Here is a 26,386-nt window from a genome sequence, read left to right as displayed (position 1 = left end):
AACTTCAGTAATTCAAAGTTTCGGTCATTATTTTACCTCGTTACAGGTAGAATTTCATTATTTTTATCCATCAAGCCTGATACAAAATTTCATAGTGTTTGCTTCAAAATTGACGGTTGTTCAAATGTACTTTTAACCCTTATTTTACCCTCTACAGGGTTGATTTTTCGGATGGGGATAAATAAGTGCGTCCTTGTTCCTATCTAGAAAGCCAAATACAAAATTTTATAGTAGTTGCTTCAAAATTTAAGGATTTCAAAAAAACTGTTTTCCCCTATTTTACCCTCTTAAGGGTAGAATTTCCAAAAGGCTTTTCTTAGTACTTATTCACACTATATAGAGAACCTATGTGCAAAATTTCAGAACTGTAAGGTCCTTAGTTTAGGGTGTACGTTAATTTCTGAAAAATGAAAAAGTCATTTAGTTAGTCAGTCAGTCAGTCACCTTGTTGTTTTATATATATACAAATATGTTTTTATAATCTCCGTTTAATTTCCTTTCATTTGATACCCTACTTGATAGGTTCGGTTAACTTTTTTTTTTACATGTGTTACTATTTCGCGCCAAAAATCCGCCATTTTGTTTTTTTTTTACTAACACCTATCTAAGGACACTCGGGTCATTGAGACAAATATAATAACACCTTAACTGTTGAAATTCATCCAGCCGTTTGTTAGATCGTATCAAATAAAGAAAGACAAACATACAAGATACGCGCGAAAAACATAACCCTTCCTTGGCAGTCGGGTAAAAAGAGCACGTTCCTTTTTCAAATGAATAACGATAAATAATTATATTTGAATTTCGAACACTGACCGAACGCGCTTGTTTGAATCACGCACACTAGCGCCGTCACCAAAAACTAACACACATTTTCATAATCTCACGTATTAGGCAAAGTTTCTAATTCTAACCGTTCGTTAAACACGACCGCGTTCGTAGACGGGTAAAAAACAATCATTATATATTACTAGCTGACCCGGCAAACTTTGTACCGCCTCAGAATCTATTTATGAAATATATTCCATATTTACCTTTTAAACCTTCCCTGGACTTCCACAAATTATTCTAAACTAAAATTAGCCAAATCGGTTTAGCGGTTCTCAAGTTTTAGCAAGACTAACGAACAGCAATTGATTTTTATATATATAGATTTTTAATTAATAATAAAGAATGAATCGAATTTCGTATTTGAATTTCGAACATCGGCCGAATGCGCTTGTTTAAATCGCGCACACTAGCGCCGTCATCAAAAACTAACTCACATTTCCATAATTCTCACGTATTAGGCAAAGTTTCTAATTCTAACCGTTCGTTAAACACGATCGCCTCTGCAATCGACTAAAAAGTTGCATGTAATTTTTTTTTAATTAATAATAATGAACGATTCGAACCGTTCGTTAAACATGATCGGCCTAAACAATCGGATAAAATAAATTTAGTTAAAAAAAACGAAAGTACACGCTTTTATAGAAATCAAACTAAAAAATATAAAATACACTTAGAAAAAATTTAATGAAAAATTGAATTTACAACAAAAAAAGATATATTTAATTGTAAAAAAAGCGTGGGGTGCACATTCTCGGTAGTTATAAATATTTTACTGACAGACATGAGCAGAAGGACCAACACTCTGATATTTTCAAAAGCACCCCATACTTTTGAATTTCGAACACCGGCCGAATGCGCTTGTTTCAATCGCGCACACTAGCGCCGTCACCAAAAACCAACACACATTTCCATAATTCTCACGTATTAGGCAAAGTTTCTAATTCTAACCGTTCGTTAAACACGATCGGCCGAGACAATCGGGGTCGATGAACCGCCGACCTGCCTGCGATCAACTTGAGGTCTGTACGGTTACTGTACGATTTTTGTGATACTTTTCTACTATTTTAGTGTTGGAATAATAGAAGTTGCGAAATACAGGTGATATAAGTGATGTTAAAATTACACGCGTATTTAAAATACATTAGTCCGTTGCAAAGGTTGAAATTCAGTCTAAATTTAACCGAAATAAAAGTCAAACTTGATATTTACCGAAGTATTATGTGAGTTGGTCTCAATTTTGATTCGAAAACAGATTGTATCTATTACAAAAGTTTATGTAATTACGTATTTTCGCCTGCATTGATAACCTAGTGGTTAAGAAAGTCGGCCTCTCGATCGAGGGGTCCGTGGTTCAAATCCCAGGCACGCACCTCTAATTTTTCAAAGCTATGTGCGTATTAGAAATTAATTATCACTTGCTAAACGGTGAAGGAAAACATCGTGAGGAAACCTGCACAGCTGAGAGATTTATTAAAAAAAATGTCAAAGGTATGTAAAATCTACCAATACGCACTTGGCCAGCGCGGTGCACTATGGCCTAATCCTTCCTCATTCTGAGAGGACACCCATGCCCAGCAGTGGGACAGTAATGGGTTGTTGATGATTGATGATGTCTGCATTGATTTCAAAGTTTCTTAAAAACACTAACAATATGAAAATATAATATGATTGTAGACTACTAATACTAGTATTATCGCGGAATTGAGATATTAAATTTAATAAATAACGGATCCTCACGATACGCGGTTTTTCTTTTTCATGAGATTAAATTTAGCTAAGCCATATTAAAAACCGATAATCAGTTTTTAACAAGACCAAAAAACAGTGTTTAACAAGACCAAAAAATTTAAGAATATTTAAAATTAAAATAAAAAAAATAGTCATCGGCGTGTGCTATGTAAAAACGATAGGATTGCATTTTTTATTTAAGTTTAAAAAATCAAAATAAGCCAAAGAAAAGAAAATAGATCCGTAGGTGGTCGTTACACCCAATTTTGTCTTTCTACATTTTATTGTTTACGTGGGTGAATCGGAATTAGGAGTCGTTAGGGATCTATTTAACGGGAATCGTGGTATATAATAGTCTTAAATGGATAAAATAACAAATAAAGCTTTTTAGAAAGAAACTTCAAAAGAGTATTTTTCTACTTATTAAGTTTCTTTTAGTTTCTTACTAGAGACTCTTACTCTATGTGGTGGACACTGAAAGATGTACACAAAAACACCCAGACCCCAAAGAAGCTAAATTTGTATTCTGTTTACCTCTTTTTCATTCTCTATACCGTGTGAGCGAAATGCATATAAAACCGCCTGCTTTAAAGACTATATATGTTTTTGGAATTATGATGAGCTTTTAAATTTGATAGACCACATGAAGTGGTACAAACCTTTATGGTTCGGCGGCACCACCACCACATCGATTACCGCCTATTAACAGCCGAGTTAAGCTGCTGTTTTCGGGTTGGAATGGTAAGGAAGAAATACTTATTCGAGGCGTTACAACTCAGTTCTTATCTTGTACATTTCCTCACGATGTTTTTCTTCTCAGTTCTAAGCAAGTCATATTTAATTTCTAATCCTTACTAATATTATAAATCCGAAAGTAACTCTGTCTGTCTGTCTGTCTGTCTGTCTGTCTGGTTGTCTTTTCTTCACGCCTAAACTACTGAACCGATTTTTATGAAATTTTGTACAAAGATAGTCTATAACCCGAGAAAGGACATAGGATAGTTTTTATCCCGGAAATCCTACGGGAACTAGGTATGGTGATCTAAGATCGATTAATCGGAGAAACGATCTTTTGGACCAAAAAATTGATTATTTTAATCGATATTAGTAAGGATCGAATCGTAAACTATGCATTTGATCAAGTGATGATCTTTAGCAAAGTTGTTGTCCATGAGCCCACGAAGGTTCAGAGTTGGTTCAACCAATTTTCGCCAGATGGCGCCACTGTCATTCTAATGAAGGTACGAATTTTCAGTTTTATGTATGTTAGTATGTCATATTATTTTCTTTTAAACGCGGGCGAAGCCGCGGGCAAAAACTAGTTCGCATATAATTTTGAAAAATCAGAGCCTGGGATTCAAAATTCGGACCCACAATTCAGGATCCCAGTTTCTAAAGAAATACGGTAAAAGACCGCAATTATGGATTACATTCTGTATTGAAACAAATTACACCAAGTCTCATACCAGATCACAGTCACAATGGGCCATTGAGCGCAAAATGGACCGCTCCAATGTGGGCCGATTGACCTAGGTTCGGAGGTGACGTCATACGATTACAAGTATGCCGTATGCTTGAATGTTCATCAAATGTAATTAATTCTTGATATTCTTAATTGATATAAAATTAATTCTTGTCGTCAACTTTTTACTGTCCCACCGCTGGGCACGGGTCTCCTTCCAGGTTGAGAAGTATTAGGCCATAGTCCACCGCGCTAGCCAAGTCACACTATTAACAACTTATTTTAAAGGACTGCCAAGCGTGTAAGTTTCTTTAGGATGTTTTCCTTCACCGTTTAAGCAAGATATAATTCAATTCTAACAAACATAATTTGGAAAAATCCGAGCAATATAGCGACTCTAGTACCAGTTCAGTCACAATGGGCCATTGAGCTCAAAATGGGCCGCTCCAATGTGGGCCGATTGACCTAGGTTCGGCGATGACGTCATACGATCAAAAGTATGCCGTATGTTTAAATGTGTATCAATTGTAGTCTGAAGCAAAAAATCATGGCAGGTTAGTTACATAGAACCTGATTATGTAATAACGGACGGTACGAGTAATGTTAATGTATTATGATTATTAATATTCAATCTCTTAAACGTTTTGCCTACAATTTAACAATTTCTGACTACGAGAAATTGTTAAGTTTCGATCTTTGAAAGCTCATGTCAATCCCAATGTATTATGATTATTCATATTTCATTTATATAATGTTTTGTCTACCAAAGAACGAACTTTGACAATTTTTGCTCATTAAAAATGTACATTTTCGATTGAATATTAATAACTGGTATAAGGGTGATCAATCGGTTAAACGATGACATCGTGGTGAAAATTAATCAATTATTATTTAGTACCTACAAAAATTGTATTGTATAAAAAGGTTATCTGGAGGCACGGCAGTGCCTCCGCCAAGTCGAGCCAAAGCCAAAAAAAGCGGCACGGCCGTAGCATACTTTTCTCGAAGCAATTCGGCCCATTTTCGACCCCCTGTAACTTCGTTGCATATGAAGCTAGAAGCTTGAATTTTCAGGAGCCAAGCAAGCATTGTGTAGACACGGTATATTTCAAATTTCATTAAATTTGAACCAGTAGTTTAAGAATTACAAGTAGTCAAAGTTCGTAATTTTGTCACTCACTCACTGACTGACTGACCGATCATCAAAACTTTAAGGCACTTCTAGCAGACATAGAAGGTTGAAATTGAGAATACAATTAGTGTTTAGTATATAACTCATGGGAAAACTAAAATATTTTGCAATTTCTGTCCAGTTATCTAGATACACCAACTACATTAAATAACTTTGTATCCTATATAAGTTATATAGGATGACAAAGTTACATTTGCCGTTAATGAATCTGTGTTTCTGTCCGCGAAATGTAAGAGTAGTAGGGGAGCCGATGATGTTAAATGGGTAGAAACTCGAGCGCCGATAGGTCCTATACGATTGTGTAGATTACACGTTAGAGTGAAGAAAAGGTTGTGTGATATTTTTCGATTCACCGTGGGAATAGTGTCTAGATGATTCGAAAGATGTTAAAAGCAGAGTCAGACATACTCAAGGCGCGGCAGGTTAGTGATAGAGTATATATCTCTGATGCCGGAAATATGTTTATCTGCTGGTTTGGGATAGTCATACGAGAGGTAAAAATGGAAAAAAAAGTAACCAGCGCATTAGATTTTCAAAGGGGATATGAAGCTACCTCAGATGAGTCGCCCATTCGAAAAACTGACGATTCGATTCGAAAGACTGTCAGTGACTCTTCGAAGATTATTATACAGGATAAGATTATTATACAGGAAATTCCAACTGATGTTTTACTTATCATAACCCTTCATCTGACGATTTAGTGGAGGGGTTTTCTATACTGACGATTTGAAAAAAAAATAGAATGAGAATGTATGAAGAATAATGTATTTTCCATAAAATTTGCCTTTTCCTTTAGTTTGTTATACACCATTACTTTCCAGGGATCCAAGCTAATAAATGGCGCTATCAGATAGTGCATATTTTCTAGCATTATTTCCTTTATATTAAAAAAATTACCGCACTCGAGTATGTCCAGGTATAGATTTTTTTGCAACCTTATTACTCCCTAACGCCGCCCTCAAATCATCAGATTATAAATTTATTGTTTTCAGAATGTAATTAAGCTACTATAGATAATACATTTTTTTATTAATAGTCTGATGGACTTCCCTGGTTGAACCCCCCAAATGGATAGTTTAAGATACTCTATAGGATGTAAGGTATCTCCCATATCTTAATCTGCCGCGTTCGAGTCACTCTCGAAATCCCGTCTTGGGCTCCCCTACTATTATAGGCGACGTCAATTGTTTTTATTCTCGAGACAAAAGACGTTTTCAATTCCAACTTCAATTTAAATTCAATTCAAATAATGGGTGAAGTGCGAATCGAACTCGTACACTGAGGGTTCCGTACCACAAAAACATTTGTTTATTTTATTTTTATTTTTACTAATTGATATTATAGCAGCCATATAATGCATTGTGAACATTTCAACTGTAACATCTATTACGGTTCAATAGATAAAATGAAAAACGCCAAAAAATAGCAGGTCCTTATATATTTGTCCCTGTAGTTCCTGGACTAAAAAAGGGCTTCGATATCCCGTGCCTGTCGTAAAAAGCGACTAAAAGGGGGCTTCCGGAGTTGGGAGTGGCAAGAGGGAGCTCGAACCGTCCAATAAGTGTCCGCGGGAAGGACGGCGGTATGTGTAGTCGCATACCGTCGTGAACAAAGTGTTTGAAGGTGATAGAACCCTTTGTGGTTCGACTCCGGTGGCACCAACGCCACACCTATTTCTACCTAATAACAGCAGTGTTAGGAGTTGCTGTGTTCCGGTTGAAGGGTGTGGTAAGGGAGACAGACTTTTCCGAGGCGTTTCAGCTTAGTCCTCAGGGGTAGCGGCGCATCCGTGGCCGACCTCAGGTAGGAATATTTTATCTTATCTGGGGTTGATTACAGATGTCCATGGGCGGCAGTAGCCACTTACCATCAGGTGGACTGCATGCTCGTCTGCTACTCTTACATTATAAAAAAAAAAAAAAACACCGGATAGTTTAGGAGGAGCGAAAACTGTTCTCCCAACGCAGAGCTCGATCGAGGCATCGCGCTTAGAGGACTTCGGTTGCGTTCAGTCGGAGATCCCGGAGTTCTCCGACAAACGTTGAGGACGGCCACCGAAGGATTTTAGTGCGGCTAAAGTCCCACATAACCCGGCGTCACTCCCACGTCGTTGAGTACCTTTTGAAGGTTTCCTCCTCTTCATAAAGAAAAAGAAGGTCTTTGTATGGCAACTCTCCTTTATTTGAAAGTTTTTCTTTTTACTTTTATTACTTGTTGTTAAAGCGGCCACCATTATAAATATGCCGTAAAAAAATTTAAGTTTCTATCTATTAAGGATCCAGAAATAGAGCTCTATGTCAGACAGACAAACGGACAGCTTAGAAATAGGGTTCCGTTTTTACTCTTTGGGTATGGAACCCTAAAAAGTTATATAATATCAAAAACATTCCGAATTTCTGACAAATGTCATAAGAAGAAAACTAGATGTTACGGCTAATGTGCCTAAATCAGTTAAAACGCAGATTAGCTTGTCCATTACCTAAAGTACAAAACGAAGATTGTATCAATTTTTACCCCTTGACGTCGACCCATGCATGCTATGATGCGTCGTCGTGTCATGAATTTACGACAAACTTTGTATATTTTCACGAAACAATATCGCTTTGCGGCACGATGTCGCTATGTATCACACTACGTCGTCGTGTCGTAAAAAGGCATGTGTTTTAGTCCTAAGAACAAGTCTGAAAAGATGTTTCAAATTTTAACTACATAGTTAATCTGCATATTTTCTAGCTAATCTTAAGACTGCCTAGTTAATGTGTATGCTAACGTATTCTACAATCTAACGGCAACATACACAAAATACAATAACTGTCGTGAGGTAAAGCAACTGTCACCGTATTATAAAATAATAATAAGTTTGTTTCCAAGGAAACAAGTGTTTAGGCAAATTTCGGCTTTATTGCGCATAAATAAATGTCTATGAAAATAAGCTTACATATAAAAATTTACAATGTTCACAATGGAAAATCCCTAATAACTTCTAAAAGGATTACCCTAATTACACAATTCCTTTTGCCCTATCCGTTTTAGACCTAAACCTACCAAATGGCATTAAAGACAAACCAATATATATACGAACAAAAAATCATGTTTTCAACTTACGTAATATTAGGTACCTAACATTTCAACGCAATATTACAAAAATTTAGTTATATTCATTTCAAGTGATTCGAAATAGGAAACTGTTATATAAATCGAGCTTAGATAGCCACTTTATAACATATTCTTGCCATGATCACCAAAAATATCAGCTCCTAGTGGCTTGATAATTGATAGCTATAAAAAAAACGAAAATCCACAGTTTAATGTTGAATTTAAACAACCGTCCATTGCACAATTAGGGTATTTTTTTGCTCCATTGCTTGCACAAAACAGTTACAAATGCGTGTAAAAATGAACTGACGAGTCGAGTCGAGTCCCCCCGAGATAACTAGTCGGTAAGTGGTGTCTATGTGTGCGTTACTCCAGCCCACTTTGTATGAAGATTGACTTCTGTTAGTTTTTATTTTGTGGTAATACCTACCCGGAAAAAACGTGGAAACTATTATAAGAAACCTTTTTAATATAAATTATTTGTAATCTATAATAGCTATATATAAAATTATATTGTACGGTGAGTTAAGTTTTAAATAGAAGTGAATAAAAATATAGTCTAGCTGAAAATATGTATTATTAATATACTCTGCAAATAATAATTCTAAAAATAACTACAGTTGAATGCAAAAGACAAATGCAGACTAATAATTTTAGTATGAATTTGTTAGCGGTGAGTAAACTTATTGAAAAAGGATTTACTGTTAATTTCTTGAAAAACGGTTGCACTATTAGTAACTCTATGGATAACATCATCGCAACTGGCCACAACGTACATGGTATATATAAATTTAAACAATTTGTCAAATCACCGATATGATATTTGACAATGTCAAATAAATATTGGCATAGAAGACTAGCCCATATTAATCCGGAATATAAGAATATTATGACCGGGCTTGATGATGTGAACATTACGACGGATATGACGACTAGTAAGAAACCATTTCCAAACCTCTGAACGCGAACGAACGATATACTGGAGATCGTACATACAGATTCATGTGGTCCCATGGAAGCTACTTCACTCAACGGTTCAAGGTACATGTTATTATTTATCGACTATTATTCACGAATGACACATGTTTATTTTCTCAAATATAAGAGTGAGTATTTACGAAATTTCAAAAATATAAAGTGTTGAAATGGGAACTAGCAAGTCGAACAAATGTAGGTATGAGATCAGATGGATGAACGAAATTTTGTAATAGAGCTTTCAATATTTTCTTATCAACAAATGGAATTCTACATCAGAAGGCGATGCTATATACCCCTAAACAAATTGTTGTGGTTGAAACAGCTAACAGAACTATTATTGTAAATGCGAGAAGTTTAAAACGAATGTTATCATTATTAAATAAACATTTCATTTAATTTCATTTCAGAAGTCAGAAGTATATTATAAATTGAACCGAATTTGAGCAAGAGCAGTAAATACTGTGGTTTATATAAAAAACCGGAGTCCGACGAAGTCAGTGAAAGATTACCAATGATTTTTGTCGGATATTCAGAAGAAAGTAAGGGATGTCGATTATTTAATACGAAGACACGTTAAATCACTATAAATAAATAAATAAATAAATCACAATCAGTAGAGATGTTTTTTCCTGAGGACAATGGGAATAATTTCAGTTGTCAAAATAGTAACTTTTTTTGATTTAATTTATTGTCATGTTCGAATGAAAGTGATGATGAATGGCAAGATTATTTACATAACTACAAAGACTAACTACAAAAATTTAATTGGCTTTAAAAAATCTGTTGTTGAGATTCAACTAGTAGAAGGTACCGGAAAGGAAAAGAGTAGAAATATCTACAAAAAGGAATGAGATGCCATCAAAAACAATGCTTGTAAAAAGATCCAAGTCTCGCCATTCAGTTCTTCTACCGTAAAAAGTTTTGAGATCTATGTAAAACCAAGCCGGTAAATGTATGCAGTCCCTACTTAAGGGACCTTCTGTCTTAAGGTATTATCTCACTATCTAACCTAACAACATCTCATGGGACCATACCAATATTAAAAATCTTTTATGTTCTAAATAAATCGACGTGGCAATCGTACTAATGTTACCTGTGTGATGCGATATGATAAGATGAAAACACAATGTGACTTGCAGTACGATTGCCACGTTAATTTATTTAGAACATAAAAGATTTTTAATATTGGTATGGTCCCATGAGATGTTGTTAGGTTAGATAGTGAGATAATACCTTAAGACAGAAGGTCCCTTAAGTAGGGACTGCATACATTTACCGGCTTGGTTTTACATAGATCTCAAAACTTTTTACGGTAGAAGAACTGAATGGCGAGACTTGGATCTTTTTACAAGCATTGTTTTTGATGGCATACGTTTATTACTAAAGGACAATATTGCAAAAAGGTTTTTCTTAGGTAACATGGATGATTTTTTTTAAATCAAATACGAACATTTTCAAATAAAATATTTTTTTTGTTTACTTAGCCAAAATTGTGATATATTGTTTCGTTTAGTTGTATGTATTTTTTCTTAAAATATATTTCATTATAACTACTTTGGTTTTTATTATGCCTTCTTGTATTTATATACTAGTTATACCTACATAAATAAAGACAACTCTAACTCATAATCTCTCAAATTCACTTTAAAAATAAAATATATTTAGGAACATACAAATAATGTACCTATATATAGGACCTAGATCAATATGCCCGCATCAGTATGAACTCGGAAAGTACAACGAATAAGGGGTGGTAGTAGGGCACTGGGTGGTCGAGTCTAAGGGTTAGAACACATGGGACGAAATATCGCTTTCTCGAGCTCGAATATATTATGTACTGATCAGTAATAACCGCCGTATGTAACATTACATAGCTTGCAATTGGTGAAAAAATCTGTTTTTGTAATATTATAAAAAGTTGCAGACAATTATGTACTCCACCTGACGGTGAGGGGCTACTGCTGCTTATGGACATCTGTAATCAACCCCAGATAAAATAAGACTTCTATCTGCTATTCACTCTTGAGGACTAAATAGAAACGCCTCAGATAAGTGCGTCTTCCGTACCACACTCTTTAAACCATAACACAAGAACGATTAACACTGCTGTTATTAGGCAGAAATAGGTGTGGCGGTGGTGCCGCCGGAGTCGAATCACAAAGGTTTCTACCTCCTCCATTACACCTTATATGTTTTCCGATATGAATGCGTGTTTTATTTTATTTATTTATTTTATTTGTAGCAGAAAAATGTCTTAGTAAAAATAATAATTTAAAGGAAAATTATGCCTACAACTAATAATAGTTTAGTTAAAAGCCAAGGATTATATATTTACTTTACCTCCTAAACTTGAACTTGAGTGAATGTAAAATTAAAACGACGTAAGTGCCGATCAGCTGTTAGGGGAGAGGGTGAGTGGTGTGGGTGTGGGTGTGAGCATGAATGAGGGGTGGTTGGGGTAGTTCAAGGGTGGGTTGTTGCAAGCGTTATTTTTAGCAATGTTTTTTTATCTTTTGATTTTATTCGGAATAAAATTGTGAATGGGTATCTTTATGGTTTTTATTAATTTTAATTCCAAAAAAGTCGCATAGTTTAATAGTTGTTTAAACTTAAATGAACATAGTGATTTAAACTTTATAAACTTTTATGAAATATTACGGAAATTTGAAGGTAGTAGAACCCTTTGTGGTTCGACTCCGGCGGTACCACCGCCACACCTATTTCTGCCTAATAACAGCAGTGTTAGGCGCTGATGTGCTCCGGTTTGAAGGGTGTGGTAAGGGAGACAGACTTTTTCAAGGCGTTCCAGCTTAGTTCTCAAGTTAACGGCGTATCTGTGACCGAACTCAGGTAGGAATATTTAATCCTATCCCGGATTGATTACAGATGCCCATGGGCGGCAGTAGGTACTTACCGTCAGGTGGACTGCATGCTCGTCTTCTACTCCTGTACTATAAAATACACTTCACAGAAATATTAAAAATATTTCAATTTTATGAAAAAGTGTTTTGATCAGTGTCGATGGCACCCAGGGCAGAGACAATCTATTATTTTTCATTTTTTCTAACAATATGGTGTATGTTTCCAGGGGTGGCATGGAGAAAGAGAACGGCGAGGGCGGGGAGGGCAAGCCACCGCCCGACGGCCTCCTCGACGCCGCCGGACTGTTTGGAGGTAAACCTTGTGTTTTTATAAGCTTGTTTTTTTTTTATTTGAGCCTTACGATAAAACTGACGTGCTACCTGATGGAAAGTATTCAACGTCGCCTATGGATATTTGCAACACCAGAGGAGTTGCCAATGCATCGCCGGCTTTGAAGGACAGCTCTTTTTGCACCTTTTTTTGAATAGCCCCATGTCATAGCGCTCCGGGAATACCTCAGAAGAAAATTCATTCCACATCTTGCACGTTAGTTGCAAGAACGTCCATGCAATTTGTATGTACCCACTAAATCCTAATGGCCGTACTCAACGCTGCATGGAGGACTCCGGGGTCTCTAACGGGACAACCGGAGTCCTCCAAGTGCAATGCACCTATCGAGTTGTATGGAATTGCTAAAAAAATTTAGGGTTCCGCACGAAAAAACAAAAAATGGAAACCTTATATCACTCGTGCGTCTGTCCGTCTAAAATTTGCTACCGATAGTGATTTCCATGGCTTTTGTGGGCTAAATAAAAATATAAAACAGAGTTTTGCAAACTGTACCAAGTTGCCTTGCCTAATAGATGAACGAGCTTGTTATAGGAATCTCAAATATTATTTTGTTACATTTCTACAATACATACTTTCCACATAGACGACGAAAATTGACTATGTATTGCATAGATAATGCAATAGTCAATTTTTTGAACTACTGAGGCTAGAATAAAAAAAGCAGACAATAGTTCTTTACTTAAATATTACAGGAAAACCTACCTTTTTTTTTTGTTTGCGAGGGAGAGACTTTCAAAAGGTACCCGGCGACGTGGGAGCGACGCCGGGTTATGTGGGATTTTTACCGCACTAAAACCCTCCCGGTGGCCGTCCTCGGCGCTTGGTGGAGAACTCCGGGATCTCCGATGGAACACAACCGGAGTCTTTCGTGCGCGATCCCCCAATCGGGCTCTTCCCTGGGGGAGCAGTTTACGCTACTCCCACACACCTAGTGTTTATAACAGTATGCGGCCACACACACCGTCGTCCTTCCCGGGGTTACTTGCTGGACGGTTCGAGCTCCCACTCTTGCCGCCCGCAACCCCAGAAGCCCCCTTTTAGTCCTCCCCTGCCTGTCGTAAGAGGCGTCTTACGACAGGCAGGGGATACCGTAGCCCTATTCTAGTCCCGAGACTACAGGGACAGGAAAACCTACCTATAAGAAGTCTATGGTTTTAAAAGAAATAAATCTTTCATTTTCAGAAGATAACATATTTTTCCATACATTACGTATAGACAGCATTATAACTTGTAACATGTTTTTCATTTACAGTGTTAAATTTATACAGAACCGTCTCCACGCGAGTTACTTCGCTATTTGCCTGTTTTAAAATCACAAACAGACTTTTTATTCGTTAAAAAAAGATGTAGATTTCACTGCAAGTTGCAACACAAACAAGGAAGGTACACAAAGTTCAAACCGTGCTTAAGAGGCGCATGGCAACTGCAATAGCGTTTTAATTTTGGAAATAGGTCGTAACATCGTCATCAAATTCTCGATCTACGAGCCTGTCGGTCTGAATCGAGAATGGTAGTAAATACTACAGAATCGAGAGAGAGAATCGATAACTATTTCAAATTATTAATTGACTTCAAAAAAGTTTCTGTATTCGCAATTGTTTAAGTAACAGCTCATCCGATTTTGGATGAGGTTTTTGTAAGCATATTTTACGAAGAATGTTTTGATATATGATGCATAACTAATGTTTTTATATTTTTCGTGGATAAACAGAAGAGCACGGTCATAATATAATCTTGAGTAACTCGAGTGTTTGTAGACCAATTTAAGTTTTCTTATTTTTTTGTACTGTAAATTCATACCCACTGTCAGCAGTGCCTAGGCACGCGTCTCAGAATGAGAAGAAGGTGTTAGAACTTTTTGAAGGTGGTAGAACCCTTTGTGGTTCGACTCCGGCGGCACCACCGCCGCACCTATGTCTGCCTCATAACAGCAGTGTTAGGCGCTGCTGTGTTCCGGTTTGAAGGGTGTGGTAAGGGAGACAGACTTTTCCGAGGCGTTCCAGCTTAGTCCTTAGGGGTAGCGGCGCATCTGTGGCCGACCTCAGGTAGGAATATCTAATCTTATCTGGGGTTGATTACAGATGTCCGTGGGCGGCAGTAGCCACATACCATCAGGTGGACTGCATGCTCGTCTGCTACTCTTATATTATAAAAAATAAAAACATACCTTTGAGATTTTTTAAGTGCTCTCAAGTATGCAGATTTCTTCACGATGTTCTCCTTCAACGTTAAAGCAAGTGATAATTAATTTCGCACTACGTTATGTGTAAATTGGAAGGTGGTGAAACAAATATTGGTTTCACAGTGGTGGCTACCTCCCATGACGCACTACATGGTGGCACTATACCACACCGGGTCTATTTCTAGGTGTGATAACGCATCTGTTATCGATTTCAGGTGGATTCCTGATCTATATAGAGTTGGTGACAGATGTCCATGGGCACTGACCAGTTACCATCAGCAACCTTAGTATGAGTTTTTACTAAAATTACTGTTTTTGTATTTGTTTACGTATTTGCCCATACATTTCTAATCAGCGCCCTTAGCGGACTGTTTCAGAACTGATTGGAAATATATGGGAAATACGTAATGTATGGGCAATATGGTATTATGGCAATATGGTGTATGGTATACGTAAACAAATACAAAAAGTCTTTTTTGTAAAAACTCATACTAAGGGTACGAGCGGAATGCAGTCCACATGCTCATTTGCAACTTCTTTATTTTAATAATCGTACTTAAAATAAACCCAGCATTAGCAGGTTAAAGTAACTTATGGTAACTTGGGTAAGTCGTAAAGTAGGAGATTAGTATTATTGTTCACCGAGAACGTTTAGCGGTCTTGGATAGGGCTTCCTTGCCCTTCTATAGATAGTATATAGACTACGTACTTTAAAAGTTAGTGGAATCAGTATGGTATGAGCGGGGGCGTATCACCGCTACACCTATCTCTAATGTGAAATAATATCTGCATTTTTTTTTGTATAATATTAGAGTAGCAGACGAGCAGTCTACCTGATGGTAAGTGGCTACTGCCGCCCGTGGACATCTGTAATCAAGACTAGATAGGAGTCTTGGCACTGCTATGCGTTCGGCACCGACTCCTGTAAGTCTCTGGGCATCTATGAGTCAGTGTAACCATACGTCGGCGACGACTTGGGTGTACCGGAACCGTAGCCGGGAGGAATCCGAGGAGGAGGACCCCCGCCGCAACACCACCCCTTTGATGAGCAAAGGGCCCCGGTGTTGCGGCCATCGAGTGGAAGCAAGGCCCCGCGTCGAGGACGGACGCGACTAATAAGGATGCGCTCTTCCAAGCCGAAACCACCGCCGTCGGGCACCGCCAGGAAGCCCACGGCAGAAGAGGAAGCCCGCGAAGAAAGGGACGGCGGCGAGTACTCAAAATCGGAGGAAAATTTCCAAAATCCCAATCTACCCTCATCTCGCGGCAGAACCGCGAGCGAGCGAGAGGGCCTGCCAGAAGGAGACGGCGGCACTTTTTCGCAGGTACCCGCGCCCAGCTCCACATTGGGGGCAGAGCGAGAGGCACCGGCTGAGAGAGACCGCCGCGGAAGATCAAAGAGAAACCCGGCACCGGCCAGGACGGTGGTACTCCGGAACATCTTCACTCAGGAGTACCGACCGGTCCAGGGACCACTGGCCAAACAGCTAGAGCTCCCCGGAAAGGGACACAAACAGCCGGTGCCCCCCCCAAACCAACCGGATCAAACATTGTCATCGGATGCGGCTGAGCTTGGCCCCCGGCGGCCCCTCAAGACCACCAGGAGGGAATCCTCATCCCCACCCCCGGCAGCTAAGACTGCCAGGGTGGTGATAACCAAGGATGTCCACCAGCCTCCAAGGATGCCAGCCTCTCCCAGCACATCCGGGGACGAGGCCTATGAGGACTCCAGAGAGAGCGAAGCGGAAGCGGAAGCGGAAGTTGGCGCTGCTGTTGCTGCTGCTGTGTCTGCTGCTGTGTCTGACAGGGTAAGACCGCACACACCAACACCAACACCGGTAGGGCACATCACCCACACTAGTCCCCCGCGGTCCCCCTCTCCACCTTCGCCGATTAAGGCACATTCGTTGTCTTCGTCACCTTCGCCGACTCCGGCGCCTTCGCCGATACCGGCGCGACCATCTCCAACCGAAGCGGGCGGTCCGGCGGACACGCTGGACTCAACATCATATGCCGCACTGGCATCGGCTTCTTCGCCAGTGGGCCCGCCCGCGGCCGACATCCACACTCGGCCCCCATCCGTTTCGGCCATTTCCATGGCCTCCAACGAGAGTGGACATTGGGACCGGCTCGGCGCCGTCGTTGCGCCCCAACCCAGCACGTCCTACGCTGCGGCTCTGAGGGCCCCGGCCTCACCAAAACCCAAGTCCCCACCACCGCCGCAAGGCAAGCCCACAAAGGGTCCAACTGCGCCAGCCGTCAAGGCATACCCTCCGCTAGTGGCGGAGCGGTTCCCTAACTGGGTGGAGCATTTTGCGAACCTCAGGGCAATTCTCGGCCATGCTCCAAGCGCGAAGCCGCTAGGGCAGGGGGTGCGATTCCTTCCAAAAACGCCTGAAGAGTACCGGGTCGTCCAGAGGTACCTAACCGACTTGTCGGAAACGGAACCGGGACTCTCCTGGTACTGTTACTCCCAAACGGACGAGCGTCCCACCAAGGTGGCGATCCGCGGCCTACCGGGAGGAACAGACCCAGAGAGAGTCACAGAAGCCTTAACCGGCCTGGACTTCCCGGCGCGATTCACGCGGCCCATAACACCAAGGCGGGACAAACCGGGCTGTATATATTACGTGCAGCTGGATCGCATGGGCGAAGAGCAGCTCGCGCGCCTGTATAGGGTAACAGAGCTGCTCAACATGCCGGGGATAGTCATCGAGGGATGGCGGGGTCGTTACGGCCCCCCGCAGTGCCACCGTTGCCAAGCGGTAGGCCATTCCTCGGTGCATTGTCACCGGCCGGCCAGGTGCATCCGCTGCGCGGGATATCATCTGGTCCGGGATTGTCCAAAACCGAAGGACGCGGTGCCGGTCTGCGCCAACTGCTCCGGGTCCCACGCTGCGAACGACAGACGTTGTTCGTACCTGAGGAAAATGGCCCGGGTCAGGGGGATGCAGTACCCACCGCCTAGACCCACAGCACCACCTACCACCTCCGGTGCAGCACCCGCTGTCCGGCCTCGCGCGCCGTCCGCCACTAGGGGACCCGCGCCCAGAGGGGTAGTGGAGGAGTACGCGGGAACAGAGGGTGCATCTCTCATGGCGCCGGCAAACCCTCCCTCCGGTCGCGTGTGCGTCAGTAAGGCGCGCCGCGACAGGAAGAAAAGGGCCCGGGAGCGCAAAGCGCTACCAGCGGCGACAACATCTGCCGCCCCTGCCCCTGCCGCACCAAGTGTTGCGGCGCCAGAACACCGGCCAAGCAGGAGCAGGAAGAAGAAGACGCCACGCACCCAACCTGAGCCCGCGGCCCCCGCCGCTCCCCCTCAACCTCCATCGCAGCCCGCCCTCCCAGCCTCGGCTGGCGCGGAGGTGGGCGACCAACAGCATGGTAGGAGTAAGCCGCCGCGGAGGCAAACGGTAGCACTGAGCGAGGAACCCACTCGCCCTGTGCCGCGCCCCAGGACGACACGTACTCCAACCCCTGCACCTCGTCCCCTACAGGCTCTGGGTATACAGACGTCGGCCGATGACCTTGTGGCGGCAATAGCCACCATAAGCGAGGCCATCGCCCGGTACCCGGACCTCGTGGGGGCGATTAAAAGAACATTGGCCGAAACTTTCGGGTTCCAATATGGTAGTACAACTTAAGCTACTATATTGGAACCCGGGAGGGCTTTCTCCCGCCAGTAAGCAGGGGTTGAGACACCTCGTCCAGGAGCAGGGCGTCCACGTCGTGCTCCTGGGCGAAACCAAACTCCGCCCCGCTCAGAGCTACCGACTGCCGAACTACTTCGTGTACCGCCGTGACGAGATCGCGCCGTCCGGTCATCCCTTTAGGGGCACGGCGGTGGCGGTCCGACGCGACGTGGTACACGACGAGTTACCGCTCCCGTCATTCACCCAGACTCGCTCCATAGGGGTAGCTGTGTGCATGGCGGGCCGGGACCTGCGGCTGTTTGCGGCCTACCGCCCACCTGGTCCCCTCTTTGACCCGCGGGACATCGCTAACATCTTGGACGATGGTATTGCGACCCTGGTGGCCGGCGACCTTAACGCCAAGCATCCGGCTTGGGGCTCGCGCACGGTCAACCCAGCGGGACGCAAACTGCACCATGACTCCGAGGCGATGGGCTATGAGGTGCTTGGGCCAGAGGCACCCACGCACATCCCCTCGGCCGAGTCCCATCGTCCCGATGTCCTGGACATAGTGCTCCACAGGAATCTCCAATGCCCGGTGAGTGTGGAGGTGCTGTACGACTTGGACGGACAGCACCTCCCCATTCTAATCACGCTTGGTCTGGGGGCGGAGTGTGTAGCACCGCCCCGGTTCCGCCGCGTGACGAACTGGGAGAAGTACCAGGCCGAATTGGCAAACCTAAAGTTCAGTGGCTCGCTCTCCACCCCGGAAGGGGTGGAAGCCGCCGCCCACCTGCTAACAAACACCCTTAAAGATGCTTTGGCGGCGTCCACCGATCACAAACCGGTGGAGAGCCACAAACCCGACCTCCCAGCTCGTCTAAAGGCCAAACTTTACAAAAAGCGTTTGCTGCGAAAGCTTTGGGCGCACACCCGCTGTCCCCGGATCAAGCGTGAGCTCAACGCACTGGCGGAGGAGCTGTCTGGCGAGATGAGTGCCTACCGTGGCACCGCCTGGGACGCTTATGTGGACCAGGCGGGCGAACACGAGAGGTCTCTGCACCACCTCAACAGACAGCTCACTCGCACTAGGGCGGCCGTCTGCCCGCTTCTAGACGGAGAGGGCAGGCGACGCTTTGCGCCGAGAGAACGGGCGGAGATACTTGCGGAGCACTTGTTCGAGCAATTCTCAAACCCCGTAGGCGCTGTCGAAGAACACCATGAGGTAGTGGAGGCGTGGGTTGAGGACTTCGTCGGACGCCCGACACCGCCACCCCAGGGATTGGAGTTCATCTCGCCCTCGGAGACGCGGAAGGTCGCTGCGCGCTTACATAAGCGCAAGGCGCCAGGCCCCGACGGGATCCCCAACTTAGCGTTGAGAATGCTGCCCAGGGGAGCCTTGGTCGCCATGACCAGGCTCTTTAACGGTGTCCTCCGCACGGGCTACTTCCCGACCATCTGGAAGTTGGGGAAGGTCATAGTCCTCCCGAAGCCGGGGAAAGACAGACGTCTCCCGGAAAGCTACCGACCCATCACGCTACTACCTACCATAGCAAAGCTCTTCGAGAGGCTCGCATTGAAACGACTGTCGCGGTCACTTGCTGTAAGGGACGAACAGTTCGGTTTCCGTGCGGGCCACTCGACTACGCTGCAACTGACACGGGTACTCCACCACTTGGCAGGCGAGACCAATCGCGGGCGATGCACTGTCGGGGTCTTCCTCGATATCGAGAAGGCCTTCGACCGTGTATGGCATGCTGGTCTCGTCTTCAAACTGTTGGAGTCGCCGGTGTCGGCGCTATTGTGTAGGCTGGTAGCGTCGTTTCTTGATGGACGGCAGTTCTTCGTGTCGGTAGAGGGCCATGATTCCGACCCCCGCCCCATTCGTGCAGGAGTCCCGCAGGGCAGCTGCCTCTCGCCGCTCCTCTACTCCCTCTATACCAACGACATCCCCACTCTAGAGGGTCACCTCAAAGAGTGGGAGCATGATGCCGTTCTAGCGCTGTTTGCGGACGACAGCGCCTACTTCACCACTTCGCGCAGTCCCGAGTTGGCGGTCGCGAGGATGCAGCGGCTGCTCGACTTGCTACCAGAGTGGCTGGACAAGTGGAAGCTGACCGTCAACGTCGGTAAGACGGTCGCGACACTGTTCAGCCGACACCGTGCTATGCCGTCGCCGCTACGTTTCCGTGATCGGGAAGTAGCTTGGCAGCCCACGGTTAGGTACCTGGGATGTCACATCGATCGCTCGTTGCACATGGTGCCTCAGGTGAACCACGTCATTCACCAGGCCCGTGCTGCACGGGCGATGCTCCGACCGGTGTTGTCATCTCAGCTGCCGACATCCACCAAACTAAGGGTGTACAAGACGTACATCCGATCCCGGTTAACCTACGCGGCGCCTGCATGGTACGCGTTGGTGGCAAAGTCGAACCGCAAACGCATCCAAGCGCAGCAAAACCAGGCCCTACGTGCTATCGTGGGAGCCGGTCGCTACGTGCGGAACGATGTGGTGGCGCGAGACCTCAGGGTTCCGACCATCGAGGAGTTCGTGAGGACGATGTCGGTGCGAATGTTCGCGAAAGCCGACAACGGCCCACACTCCCACCTGAGGGGCATCGCGCCGCTTCACGCTCGTCCTCCCGACGGGCGCCCGCTCCCTAGGGAGCTCACGGGCTAGGATCCCCAGACCACCTAGGGGAGTCCGTCAACCCCACTCGGGGCAGCGCGAAGACACTCCACCCCCCCCCCCCCCCAATCAATTATTTCTGAAAGTTCGCCTAACGGCGGAACATAGCACCGGGGGCAGTCGACCCCTTGAGAATTGCCCGGGTAAAGAGGGAGACCTCGAGACCCGTATACCCCACTCCTGGAGGCCCCCCTCAGGCCACAGAGTAGGACGCCCACTTTGCTTGCTTGCTAGATAGGATTAGATTCCTACTCGTGCTCAACCACAGATGCGCCGCTACCTGAGAGGACTAAGCTGGAATGCTTCGAGTATGTCTCCCTTACCACACCCTTCAAACCAGAACGCAGCAGTATTTAAAACTGCTGTTATTAGGCAAAAATAAGCGTAGCGTGGAGTCGAAGCACTGAGAGTTCTACAACTTTAAATGATGTTTTGGAAGGATGTGGATGCTGGATGATTGATTTGTATACTACCATGAACGTCACCATGTCCGCAGCCTATTACTGTCCCACTGGTGGGCACAGGTCTCCTCTCAGAATGAGAAGGATTAGGCCATAGTCCACCGTGCAGGCCAAGTGCGTATTGGTAGACATCATATCAAGTTCTCAAAAGCACCAGAACCTTTTTTTAAGATCTCGGGTATGCCGGTTTCCACACGATGTTTTCCTTACCCGTAAAGGAAGTGATAATTCATTTCCAATACGCACATAACTGAAAAATATTGGTGCTTGGGTTTCGAACCTTGGAACGCGCGATTAAGATTCAACCATTAGTCTATCCCTTATGAACAACACTGGACATCAATTGTCCATAAGGCCCATGTAGCTGACAGCACCGCCCTTAACGATCTTCAACCTTATCTATATAGCCCTATGGATTATATTTGAAGCTAAAAACAACTTCCATATATGTAAACTCGCTTGGAGGTCACTGACCTCACGCCATTGCGTCTCGACAAACCAAGTTAGTATTAACGGTCAATTTCAACCTTATCTTAACGTAATAAGGGTGATTTTGGGTGTTTAAGTGTAGATGAAAAGTTTGTAACATATAGTTGAATTATTAGGCGTCTAATAATATGCTTGTTAAGTGCTAAATAGAACTGTTTCGGTTTGCACACAACTATGTAGGTTTCCAACTAGTTACGTGTAAGCGACAGCCCTACACGTTAAGGCTGCATCGCGCCAGCCCTACACCGTTCTCACGCTGCATCGTGCTTGCGCTGCATCGGGCCTTCGCGGAACGGCCAACGCTGACGAGGCGCGCAGGTGGCCGTCCCACGCGCGGGTGGCCGTCCCACGTACAGGTGGCCGTCCACCATGGAATCAGTTCACCTCCATCGCGGAAAGTGACTCGACCTATCCCATCAATTTATTTTTTTAATTTCATTTTTGTTAAAACTTGTGTAAAATTTGTGTTAAATTTAAATAAAAATTTAATTTGTTCGCGAAATAGACTGCAATTATTTCCTCGACGCCCAGCTCCCATAACTAACTACAAAATAATGATTTGAAAATAGATGAGCTAAGATTATGCCTGTTACATATTTTTGTAATTATTAATTAAAATAATAAATTAAAAGCAGTGATAGCCTAGTGGTTAAGAAAGTCGGCCTCTCGATCGAAGGGTCCGAGGCTCAAATCCCAGGCGCACCTCTGATTTTTTTCAAGTTGTGTGTATTAGACATTCATTATCATTTGCTTAAACGGTGAAGGAAAACATCGCGAAGAAACTTGCGCACCTGAGAGATGTAAAAAAGGTTTTCAAAGGTATGTGAAGTCTACCAATACGCACTTGGCCAGCGCGTTGAACTATGCCCTAATCCTTCTCATTTTGAGAGGATACCATGGCCAACAGTGGGACAATAATGGGTTAATTACGTGTATTTGTTTTGATTTGTTTTGTTTTCTGTTTTTTTGTTTTCTACGATTAATCTTGTTATGGTCTTTTGTATTACTTTTTTTTGCAGTCAGATCTTTTTATACTTACTTCATAAGTATAAAAACTATTACCGCCTCCGCTATCTTTCTGTCTGTTACGTTTGGTTTCTAAACAGCCTTGCTATGTTTCTAGTATTATTGTGTGAGACAGACAGACAAATCCAAATTTTAATAATCATTTTTGTTATAATTGCCGTATATACTCGTACTTTCATATGCAATTATTAAAAGCATTTCCCATTTGAAATTACAAATGGGACTTAAACTTAAATTTTGTCTATGTGTAAATTATATCTTTAATTAAATGATGATTAATTGCAAGATTGCCTCGATTTAACTGAGTACAGGATTTTGTAATTAAAAACATTTACGAGCTTCACTATCACGGTTTTTTGCTTTTTCTCAAAAGGACAGACAACGAATTAACTATTACGGAATAATAAAGGTTTTTTGTTTCATGGATATTATAGATAACTAGCTTTTGCCCGCGGCTTCGCCCGCTTTTATAAGAAAATGATATGACATACTAACATACATAAAACTGAAAACTCGTACCTTCATTGGAATACCAGTGGCGCCATCTGGCGAAAATTAGTCGTACCAACTCTGAAACCTTCGTGGGCTCATGGACAACAACTTTGCTAAAGATCATCACTTGATCAAATGCAAAGTTTACGATTCAATCCTTACTAATATCGATTAAAATAATCGATGTTTTGGATCCAAAAGATCGATTCTCCGATTAATCGATCTAAGATCGCCATCCCTAGTTCCCGTAGGATTTCCGGGATAAAAACTATCCTATGTCCTTTCTAGAATCTCAAACTATCTTTGTACAAAATTTCATTAAAATCAGTTCAGTGGTTTAGGCGTGAAGAAGAGACAACCAGACAAATAGACAGACAGACAGACAGAGTTACCTTCGGATTTATAATATTAGTAAGGAAGTAAGGATTAATTTAATAGACAAATATGTAATAGACAACACAAAAATATCATTCCTAATGAGACATTTGAACATAGACGCCCCCGCCCTTTCTAGGTCAGTGTATAGGTTAAAAAGGTTTGAAGCTAGATACAAAATCTCGAGTTCAGGTCGACATTTGAGGTCGTAACGGGCAGCAGACAGATCTATTGATTGCGGGATCTGTGCCTATAATGCCTATACTCTAGGTGCCTACGCCTATAAGTGCCTCTACCTATTGATTCGGGGCTATGTAATTGAAATGGATGTTTGGGCGATTTTGTCTTTGTTGTGATTTTGGTTGTGAAGATGTTTGCTTTGGATGTGTGTGTGGGTATGAGTTGATAGTTTTCAATGTGGTTTAAATATCTACTTAGCCCAGTTTAAATCTTAAACTCTGCGTGAAAATCAGGAATAGAGGATACGAATCAAATTAATCATTTGAAAGAAAAAAGAAATCCTTTTTTGCGATTATTGAATTGTTCGGTTTCAAGATATGGTAAAATAATAATGATAGACACACAGACACGAGTGTTTTCATAAGGGTTCATTTTTTGTTTTGATGTGCGAAACGTGTCTATCGTATTTAGAGATCAAAATATGACTGTGTATCACATAAATAGCTATCTTAAATGTTTTTTCTTATCACTCCCATGCACAAAATAAATAATCAATCATTTTGAAGGGGGTAGAACCCTTTGTGGTTCAACTCAGGCACCACTGCCACACCTATTTCTGTCTCATAAAAGCAGCCTTAAGTGCTACTGTGATCTGGCTTGTGGCCGACCTCAGGTAGGAATGTCGTTTAGATATACTACCTTTTTTTTTCTTTTCGAGGGGGAAACCTTCAAAAGGTACCCGACGACGTGGGAGCGATGTCGGGTTATGTGGGATTTTTACCGCACTAAAACCCCCCCGGTGGCCGTCCTCGGCGCTTGTTGGAGAACTCCGGGATCTCCAACGGAACACAACCGGAGTCCTCCAAGCGCGATGCCCGAATCGGGCTCTGCCCTAGGGGAGCGTTCGCTCCTCCCGCAACATCTGGTGATTACGACGGTATGCGACCACACATACCGCCGTCCTTCCCGGGGTAGCATACTGGACGGTTCGAGCTCCCACTCTTGCCGCCCGCAACCCCGGAAGCCCCCTTTTAGTCGCCTCTTACGACAGGCAGGGGATACCGTAGCCCTATTCTAGTCCCGGAACTACAGGGACAACTACCTAGGGTTGACTATAGATCTCCATGGCCGACAATAGCCACTTACCATCAGATCGACTGCGTGCTCGTCTGCTACTCATATATTATAAAATAAAAATAAAAAAATTATATTCATCCACAGCGTACTGGGGGCGCGATGGCTCAGCGGGCGGCGCGGCGGCAGCGCAGGCGCAGGCGCAGGCGCTGTTCGGGTTCGGTTCCCGGTACCCGCCGCCGACCACGCTCGGCGTCGCCGCGAACCAGGCCGCGTCGCTCGGCTTGCACCCCGCTGCCAGTGAGTACACACACAGTGTAGCCAGCCAAGAAACAGTTTCGGTCGGTCAATATTTATCAGCAAATATATTTGTGATCAACAGGTATGTGTTAAGTTGGATGTTAAGGTCGTAGTTTCTTTACCCGACTGCAGAGGATGCGTGTGTGTTACACTCATAACAATTTAAACGAGTCGTCTATAGTCAGCCTGGCAGGCAATATATTTAAGCAGGTAAAATCCATCATGCCGTTTGAGATGCAGGGGTGCTAAAGAATAAGACATACGAGTACGTCCAAAAACCATTACCCTCCGCATTCGGATAAAAAAGTTACATACCACATCGTGTAGTAAACTAGAGGTACACGTGAGGTATTCCATGTTATTAATATTCAATCTTATTTTATATATTGAAATTTGACAGTTTCTAATATGCAGAAACTACCATATGTCGTCGGTCTGTTAGCAAAACACTGGATAGATTAACAATTAATAACGTTTAAGTTTGTAGGTGTAGTAATGTATCTATTGCGGATTTCAGACAAGTACCTAATTTAACATCAAATTATAACAACACTAGCTAGCCAGGCAAACGTTGTGTTGCCATATAAATAAAAAAATGTTAAGGGTGAACAACCTTACACTTAGGAGTATGAAAAATAGATAGTAGCCGATTCTCAGACCTACTGAATATACATATAAAATTTGGTGAAAATGGGTAAAGCCGTTTCGGTGGAGTACGGTAACTAACATTGTAACACGAGAATTTTAGATATAAGATATTGTATGTAACTTGTATTTCAAACTTACTTTTATGTCTTCCAGGTGCGGCATGGTGGTCCATGGCTTCCCACCTCGCTGCCCAGGACTACCTGGCTAGGTTGCAGGCGTCCGGGCTGAACTTCCCCCCGTTAGGAGACCCCTACTCCGCCCTGTCCGCTCTTTCCACCGCCGGCCTCAAACAGCCCTCGAAATCCTCGAAGCCACCTTCGAGGAATGACAGGTATTGT

At 43.2% G+C, this 26,386-nt stretch overlaps 1 protein-coding gene across 1 annotated transcript in view; it reads left to right on the top strand.

The window, feature by feature from the left end:
- Positions 1-26,386, top strand: part of LOC140748566 (uncharacterized) — a 116,925-nt gene that overhangs the window by 43,222 nt on the left and 47,317 nt on the right. Inside the window, exons 3-5 of the mRNA XM_073081382.1 lie at positions 12,376-12,461; positions 25,248-25,400; positions 26,202-26,379. Coding sequence (XP_072937483.1) covers positions 12,383-12,461; positions 25,248-25,400; positions 26,202-26,379 — 410 coding nt within the window. The 5' untranslated portion in view covers positions 12,376-12,382. The remainder of the gene's footprint in view (positions 1-12,375; positions 12,462-25,247; positions 25,401-26,201; positions 26,380-26,386) is intronic.

This window comes from Epargyreus clarus, unplaced genomic scaffold (assembly GCF_041222505.1).
Source record: "Epargyreus clarus isolate Ecla_fem2 unplaced genomic scaffold, WU_Ecla_fem_2.2 ptg000016l, whole genome shotgun sequence".
Classification (NCBI taxonomy): domain Eukaryota; kingdom Metazoa; phylum Arthropoda; class Insecta; order Lepidoptera; family Hesperiidae; genus Epargyreus; species Epargyreus clarus.
The sequence above is the reverse complement of the archived record's forward strand: the minus strand, read 5'-3'. Positions and strand labels throughout refer to the sequence as shown.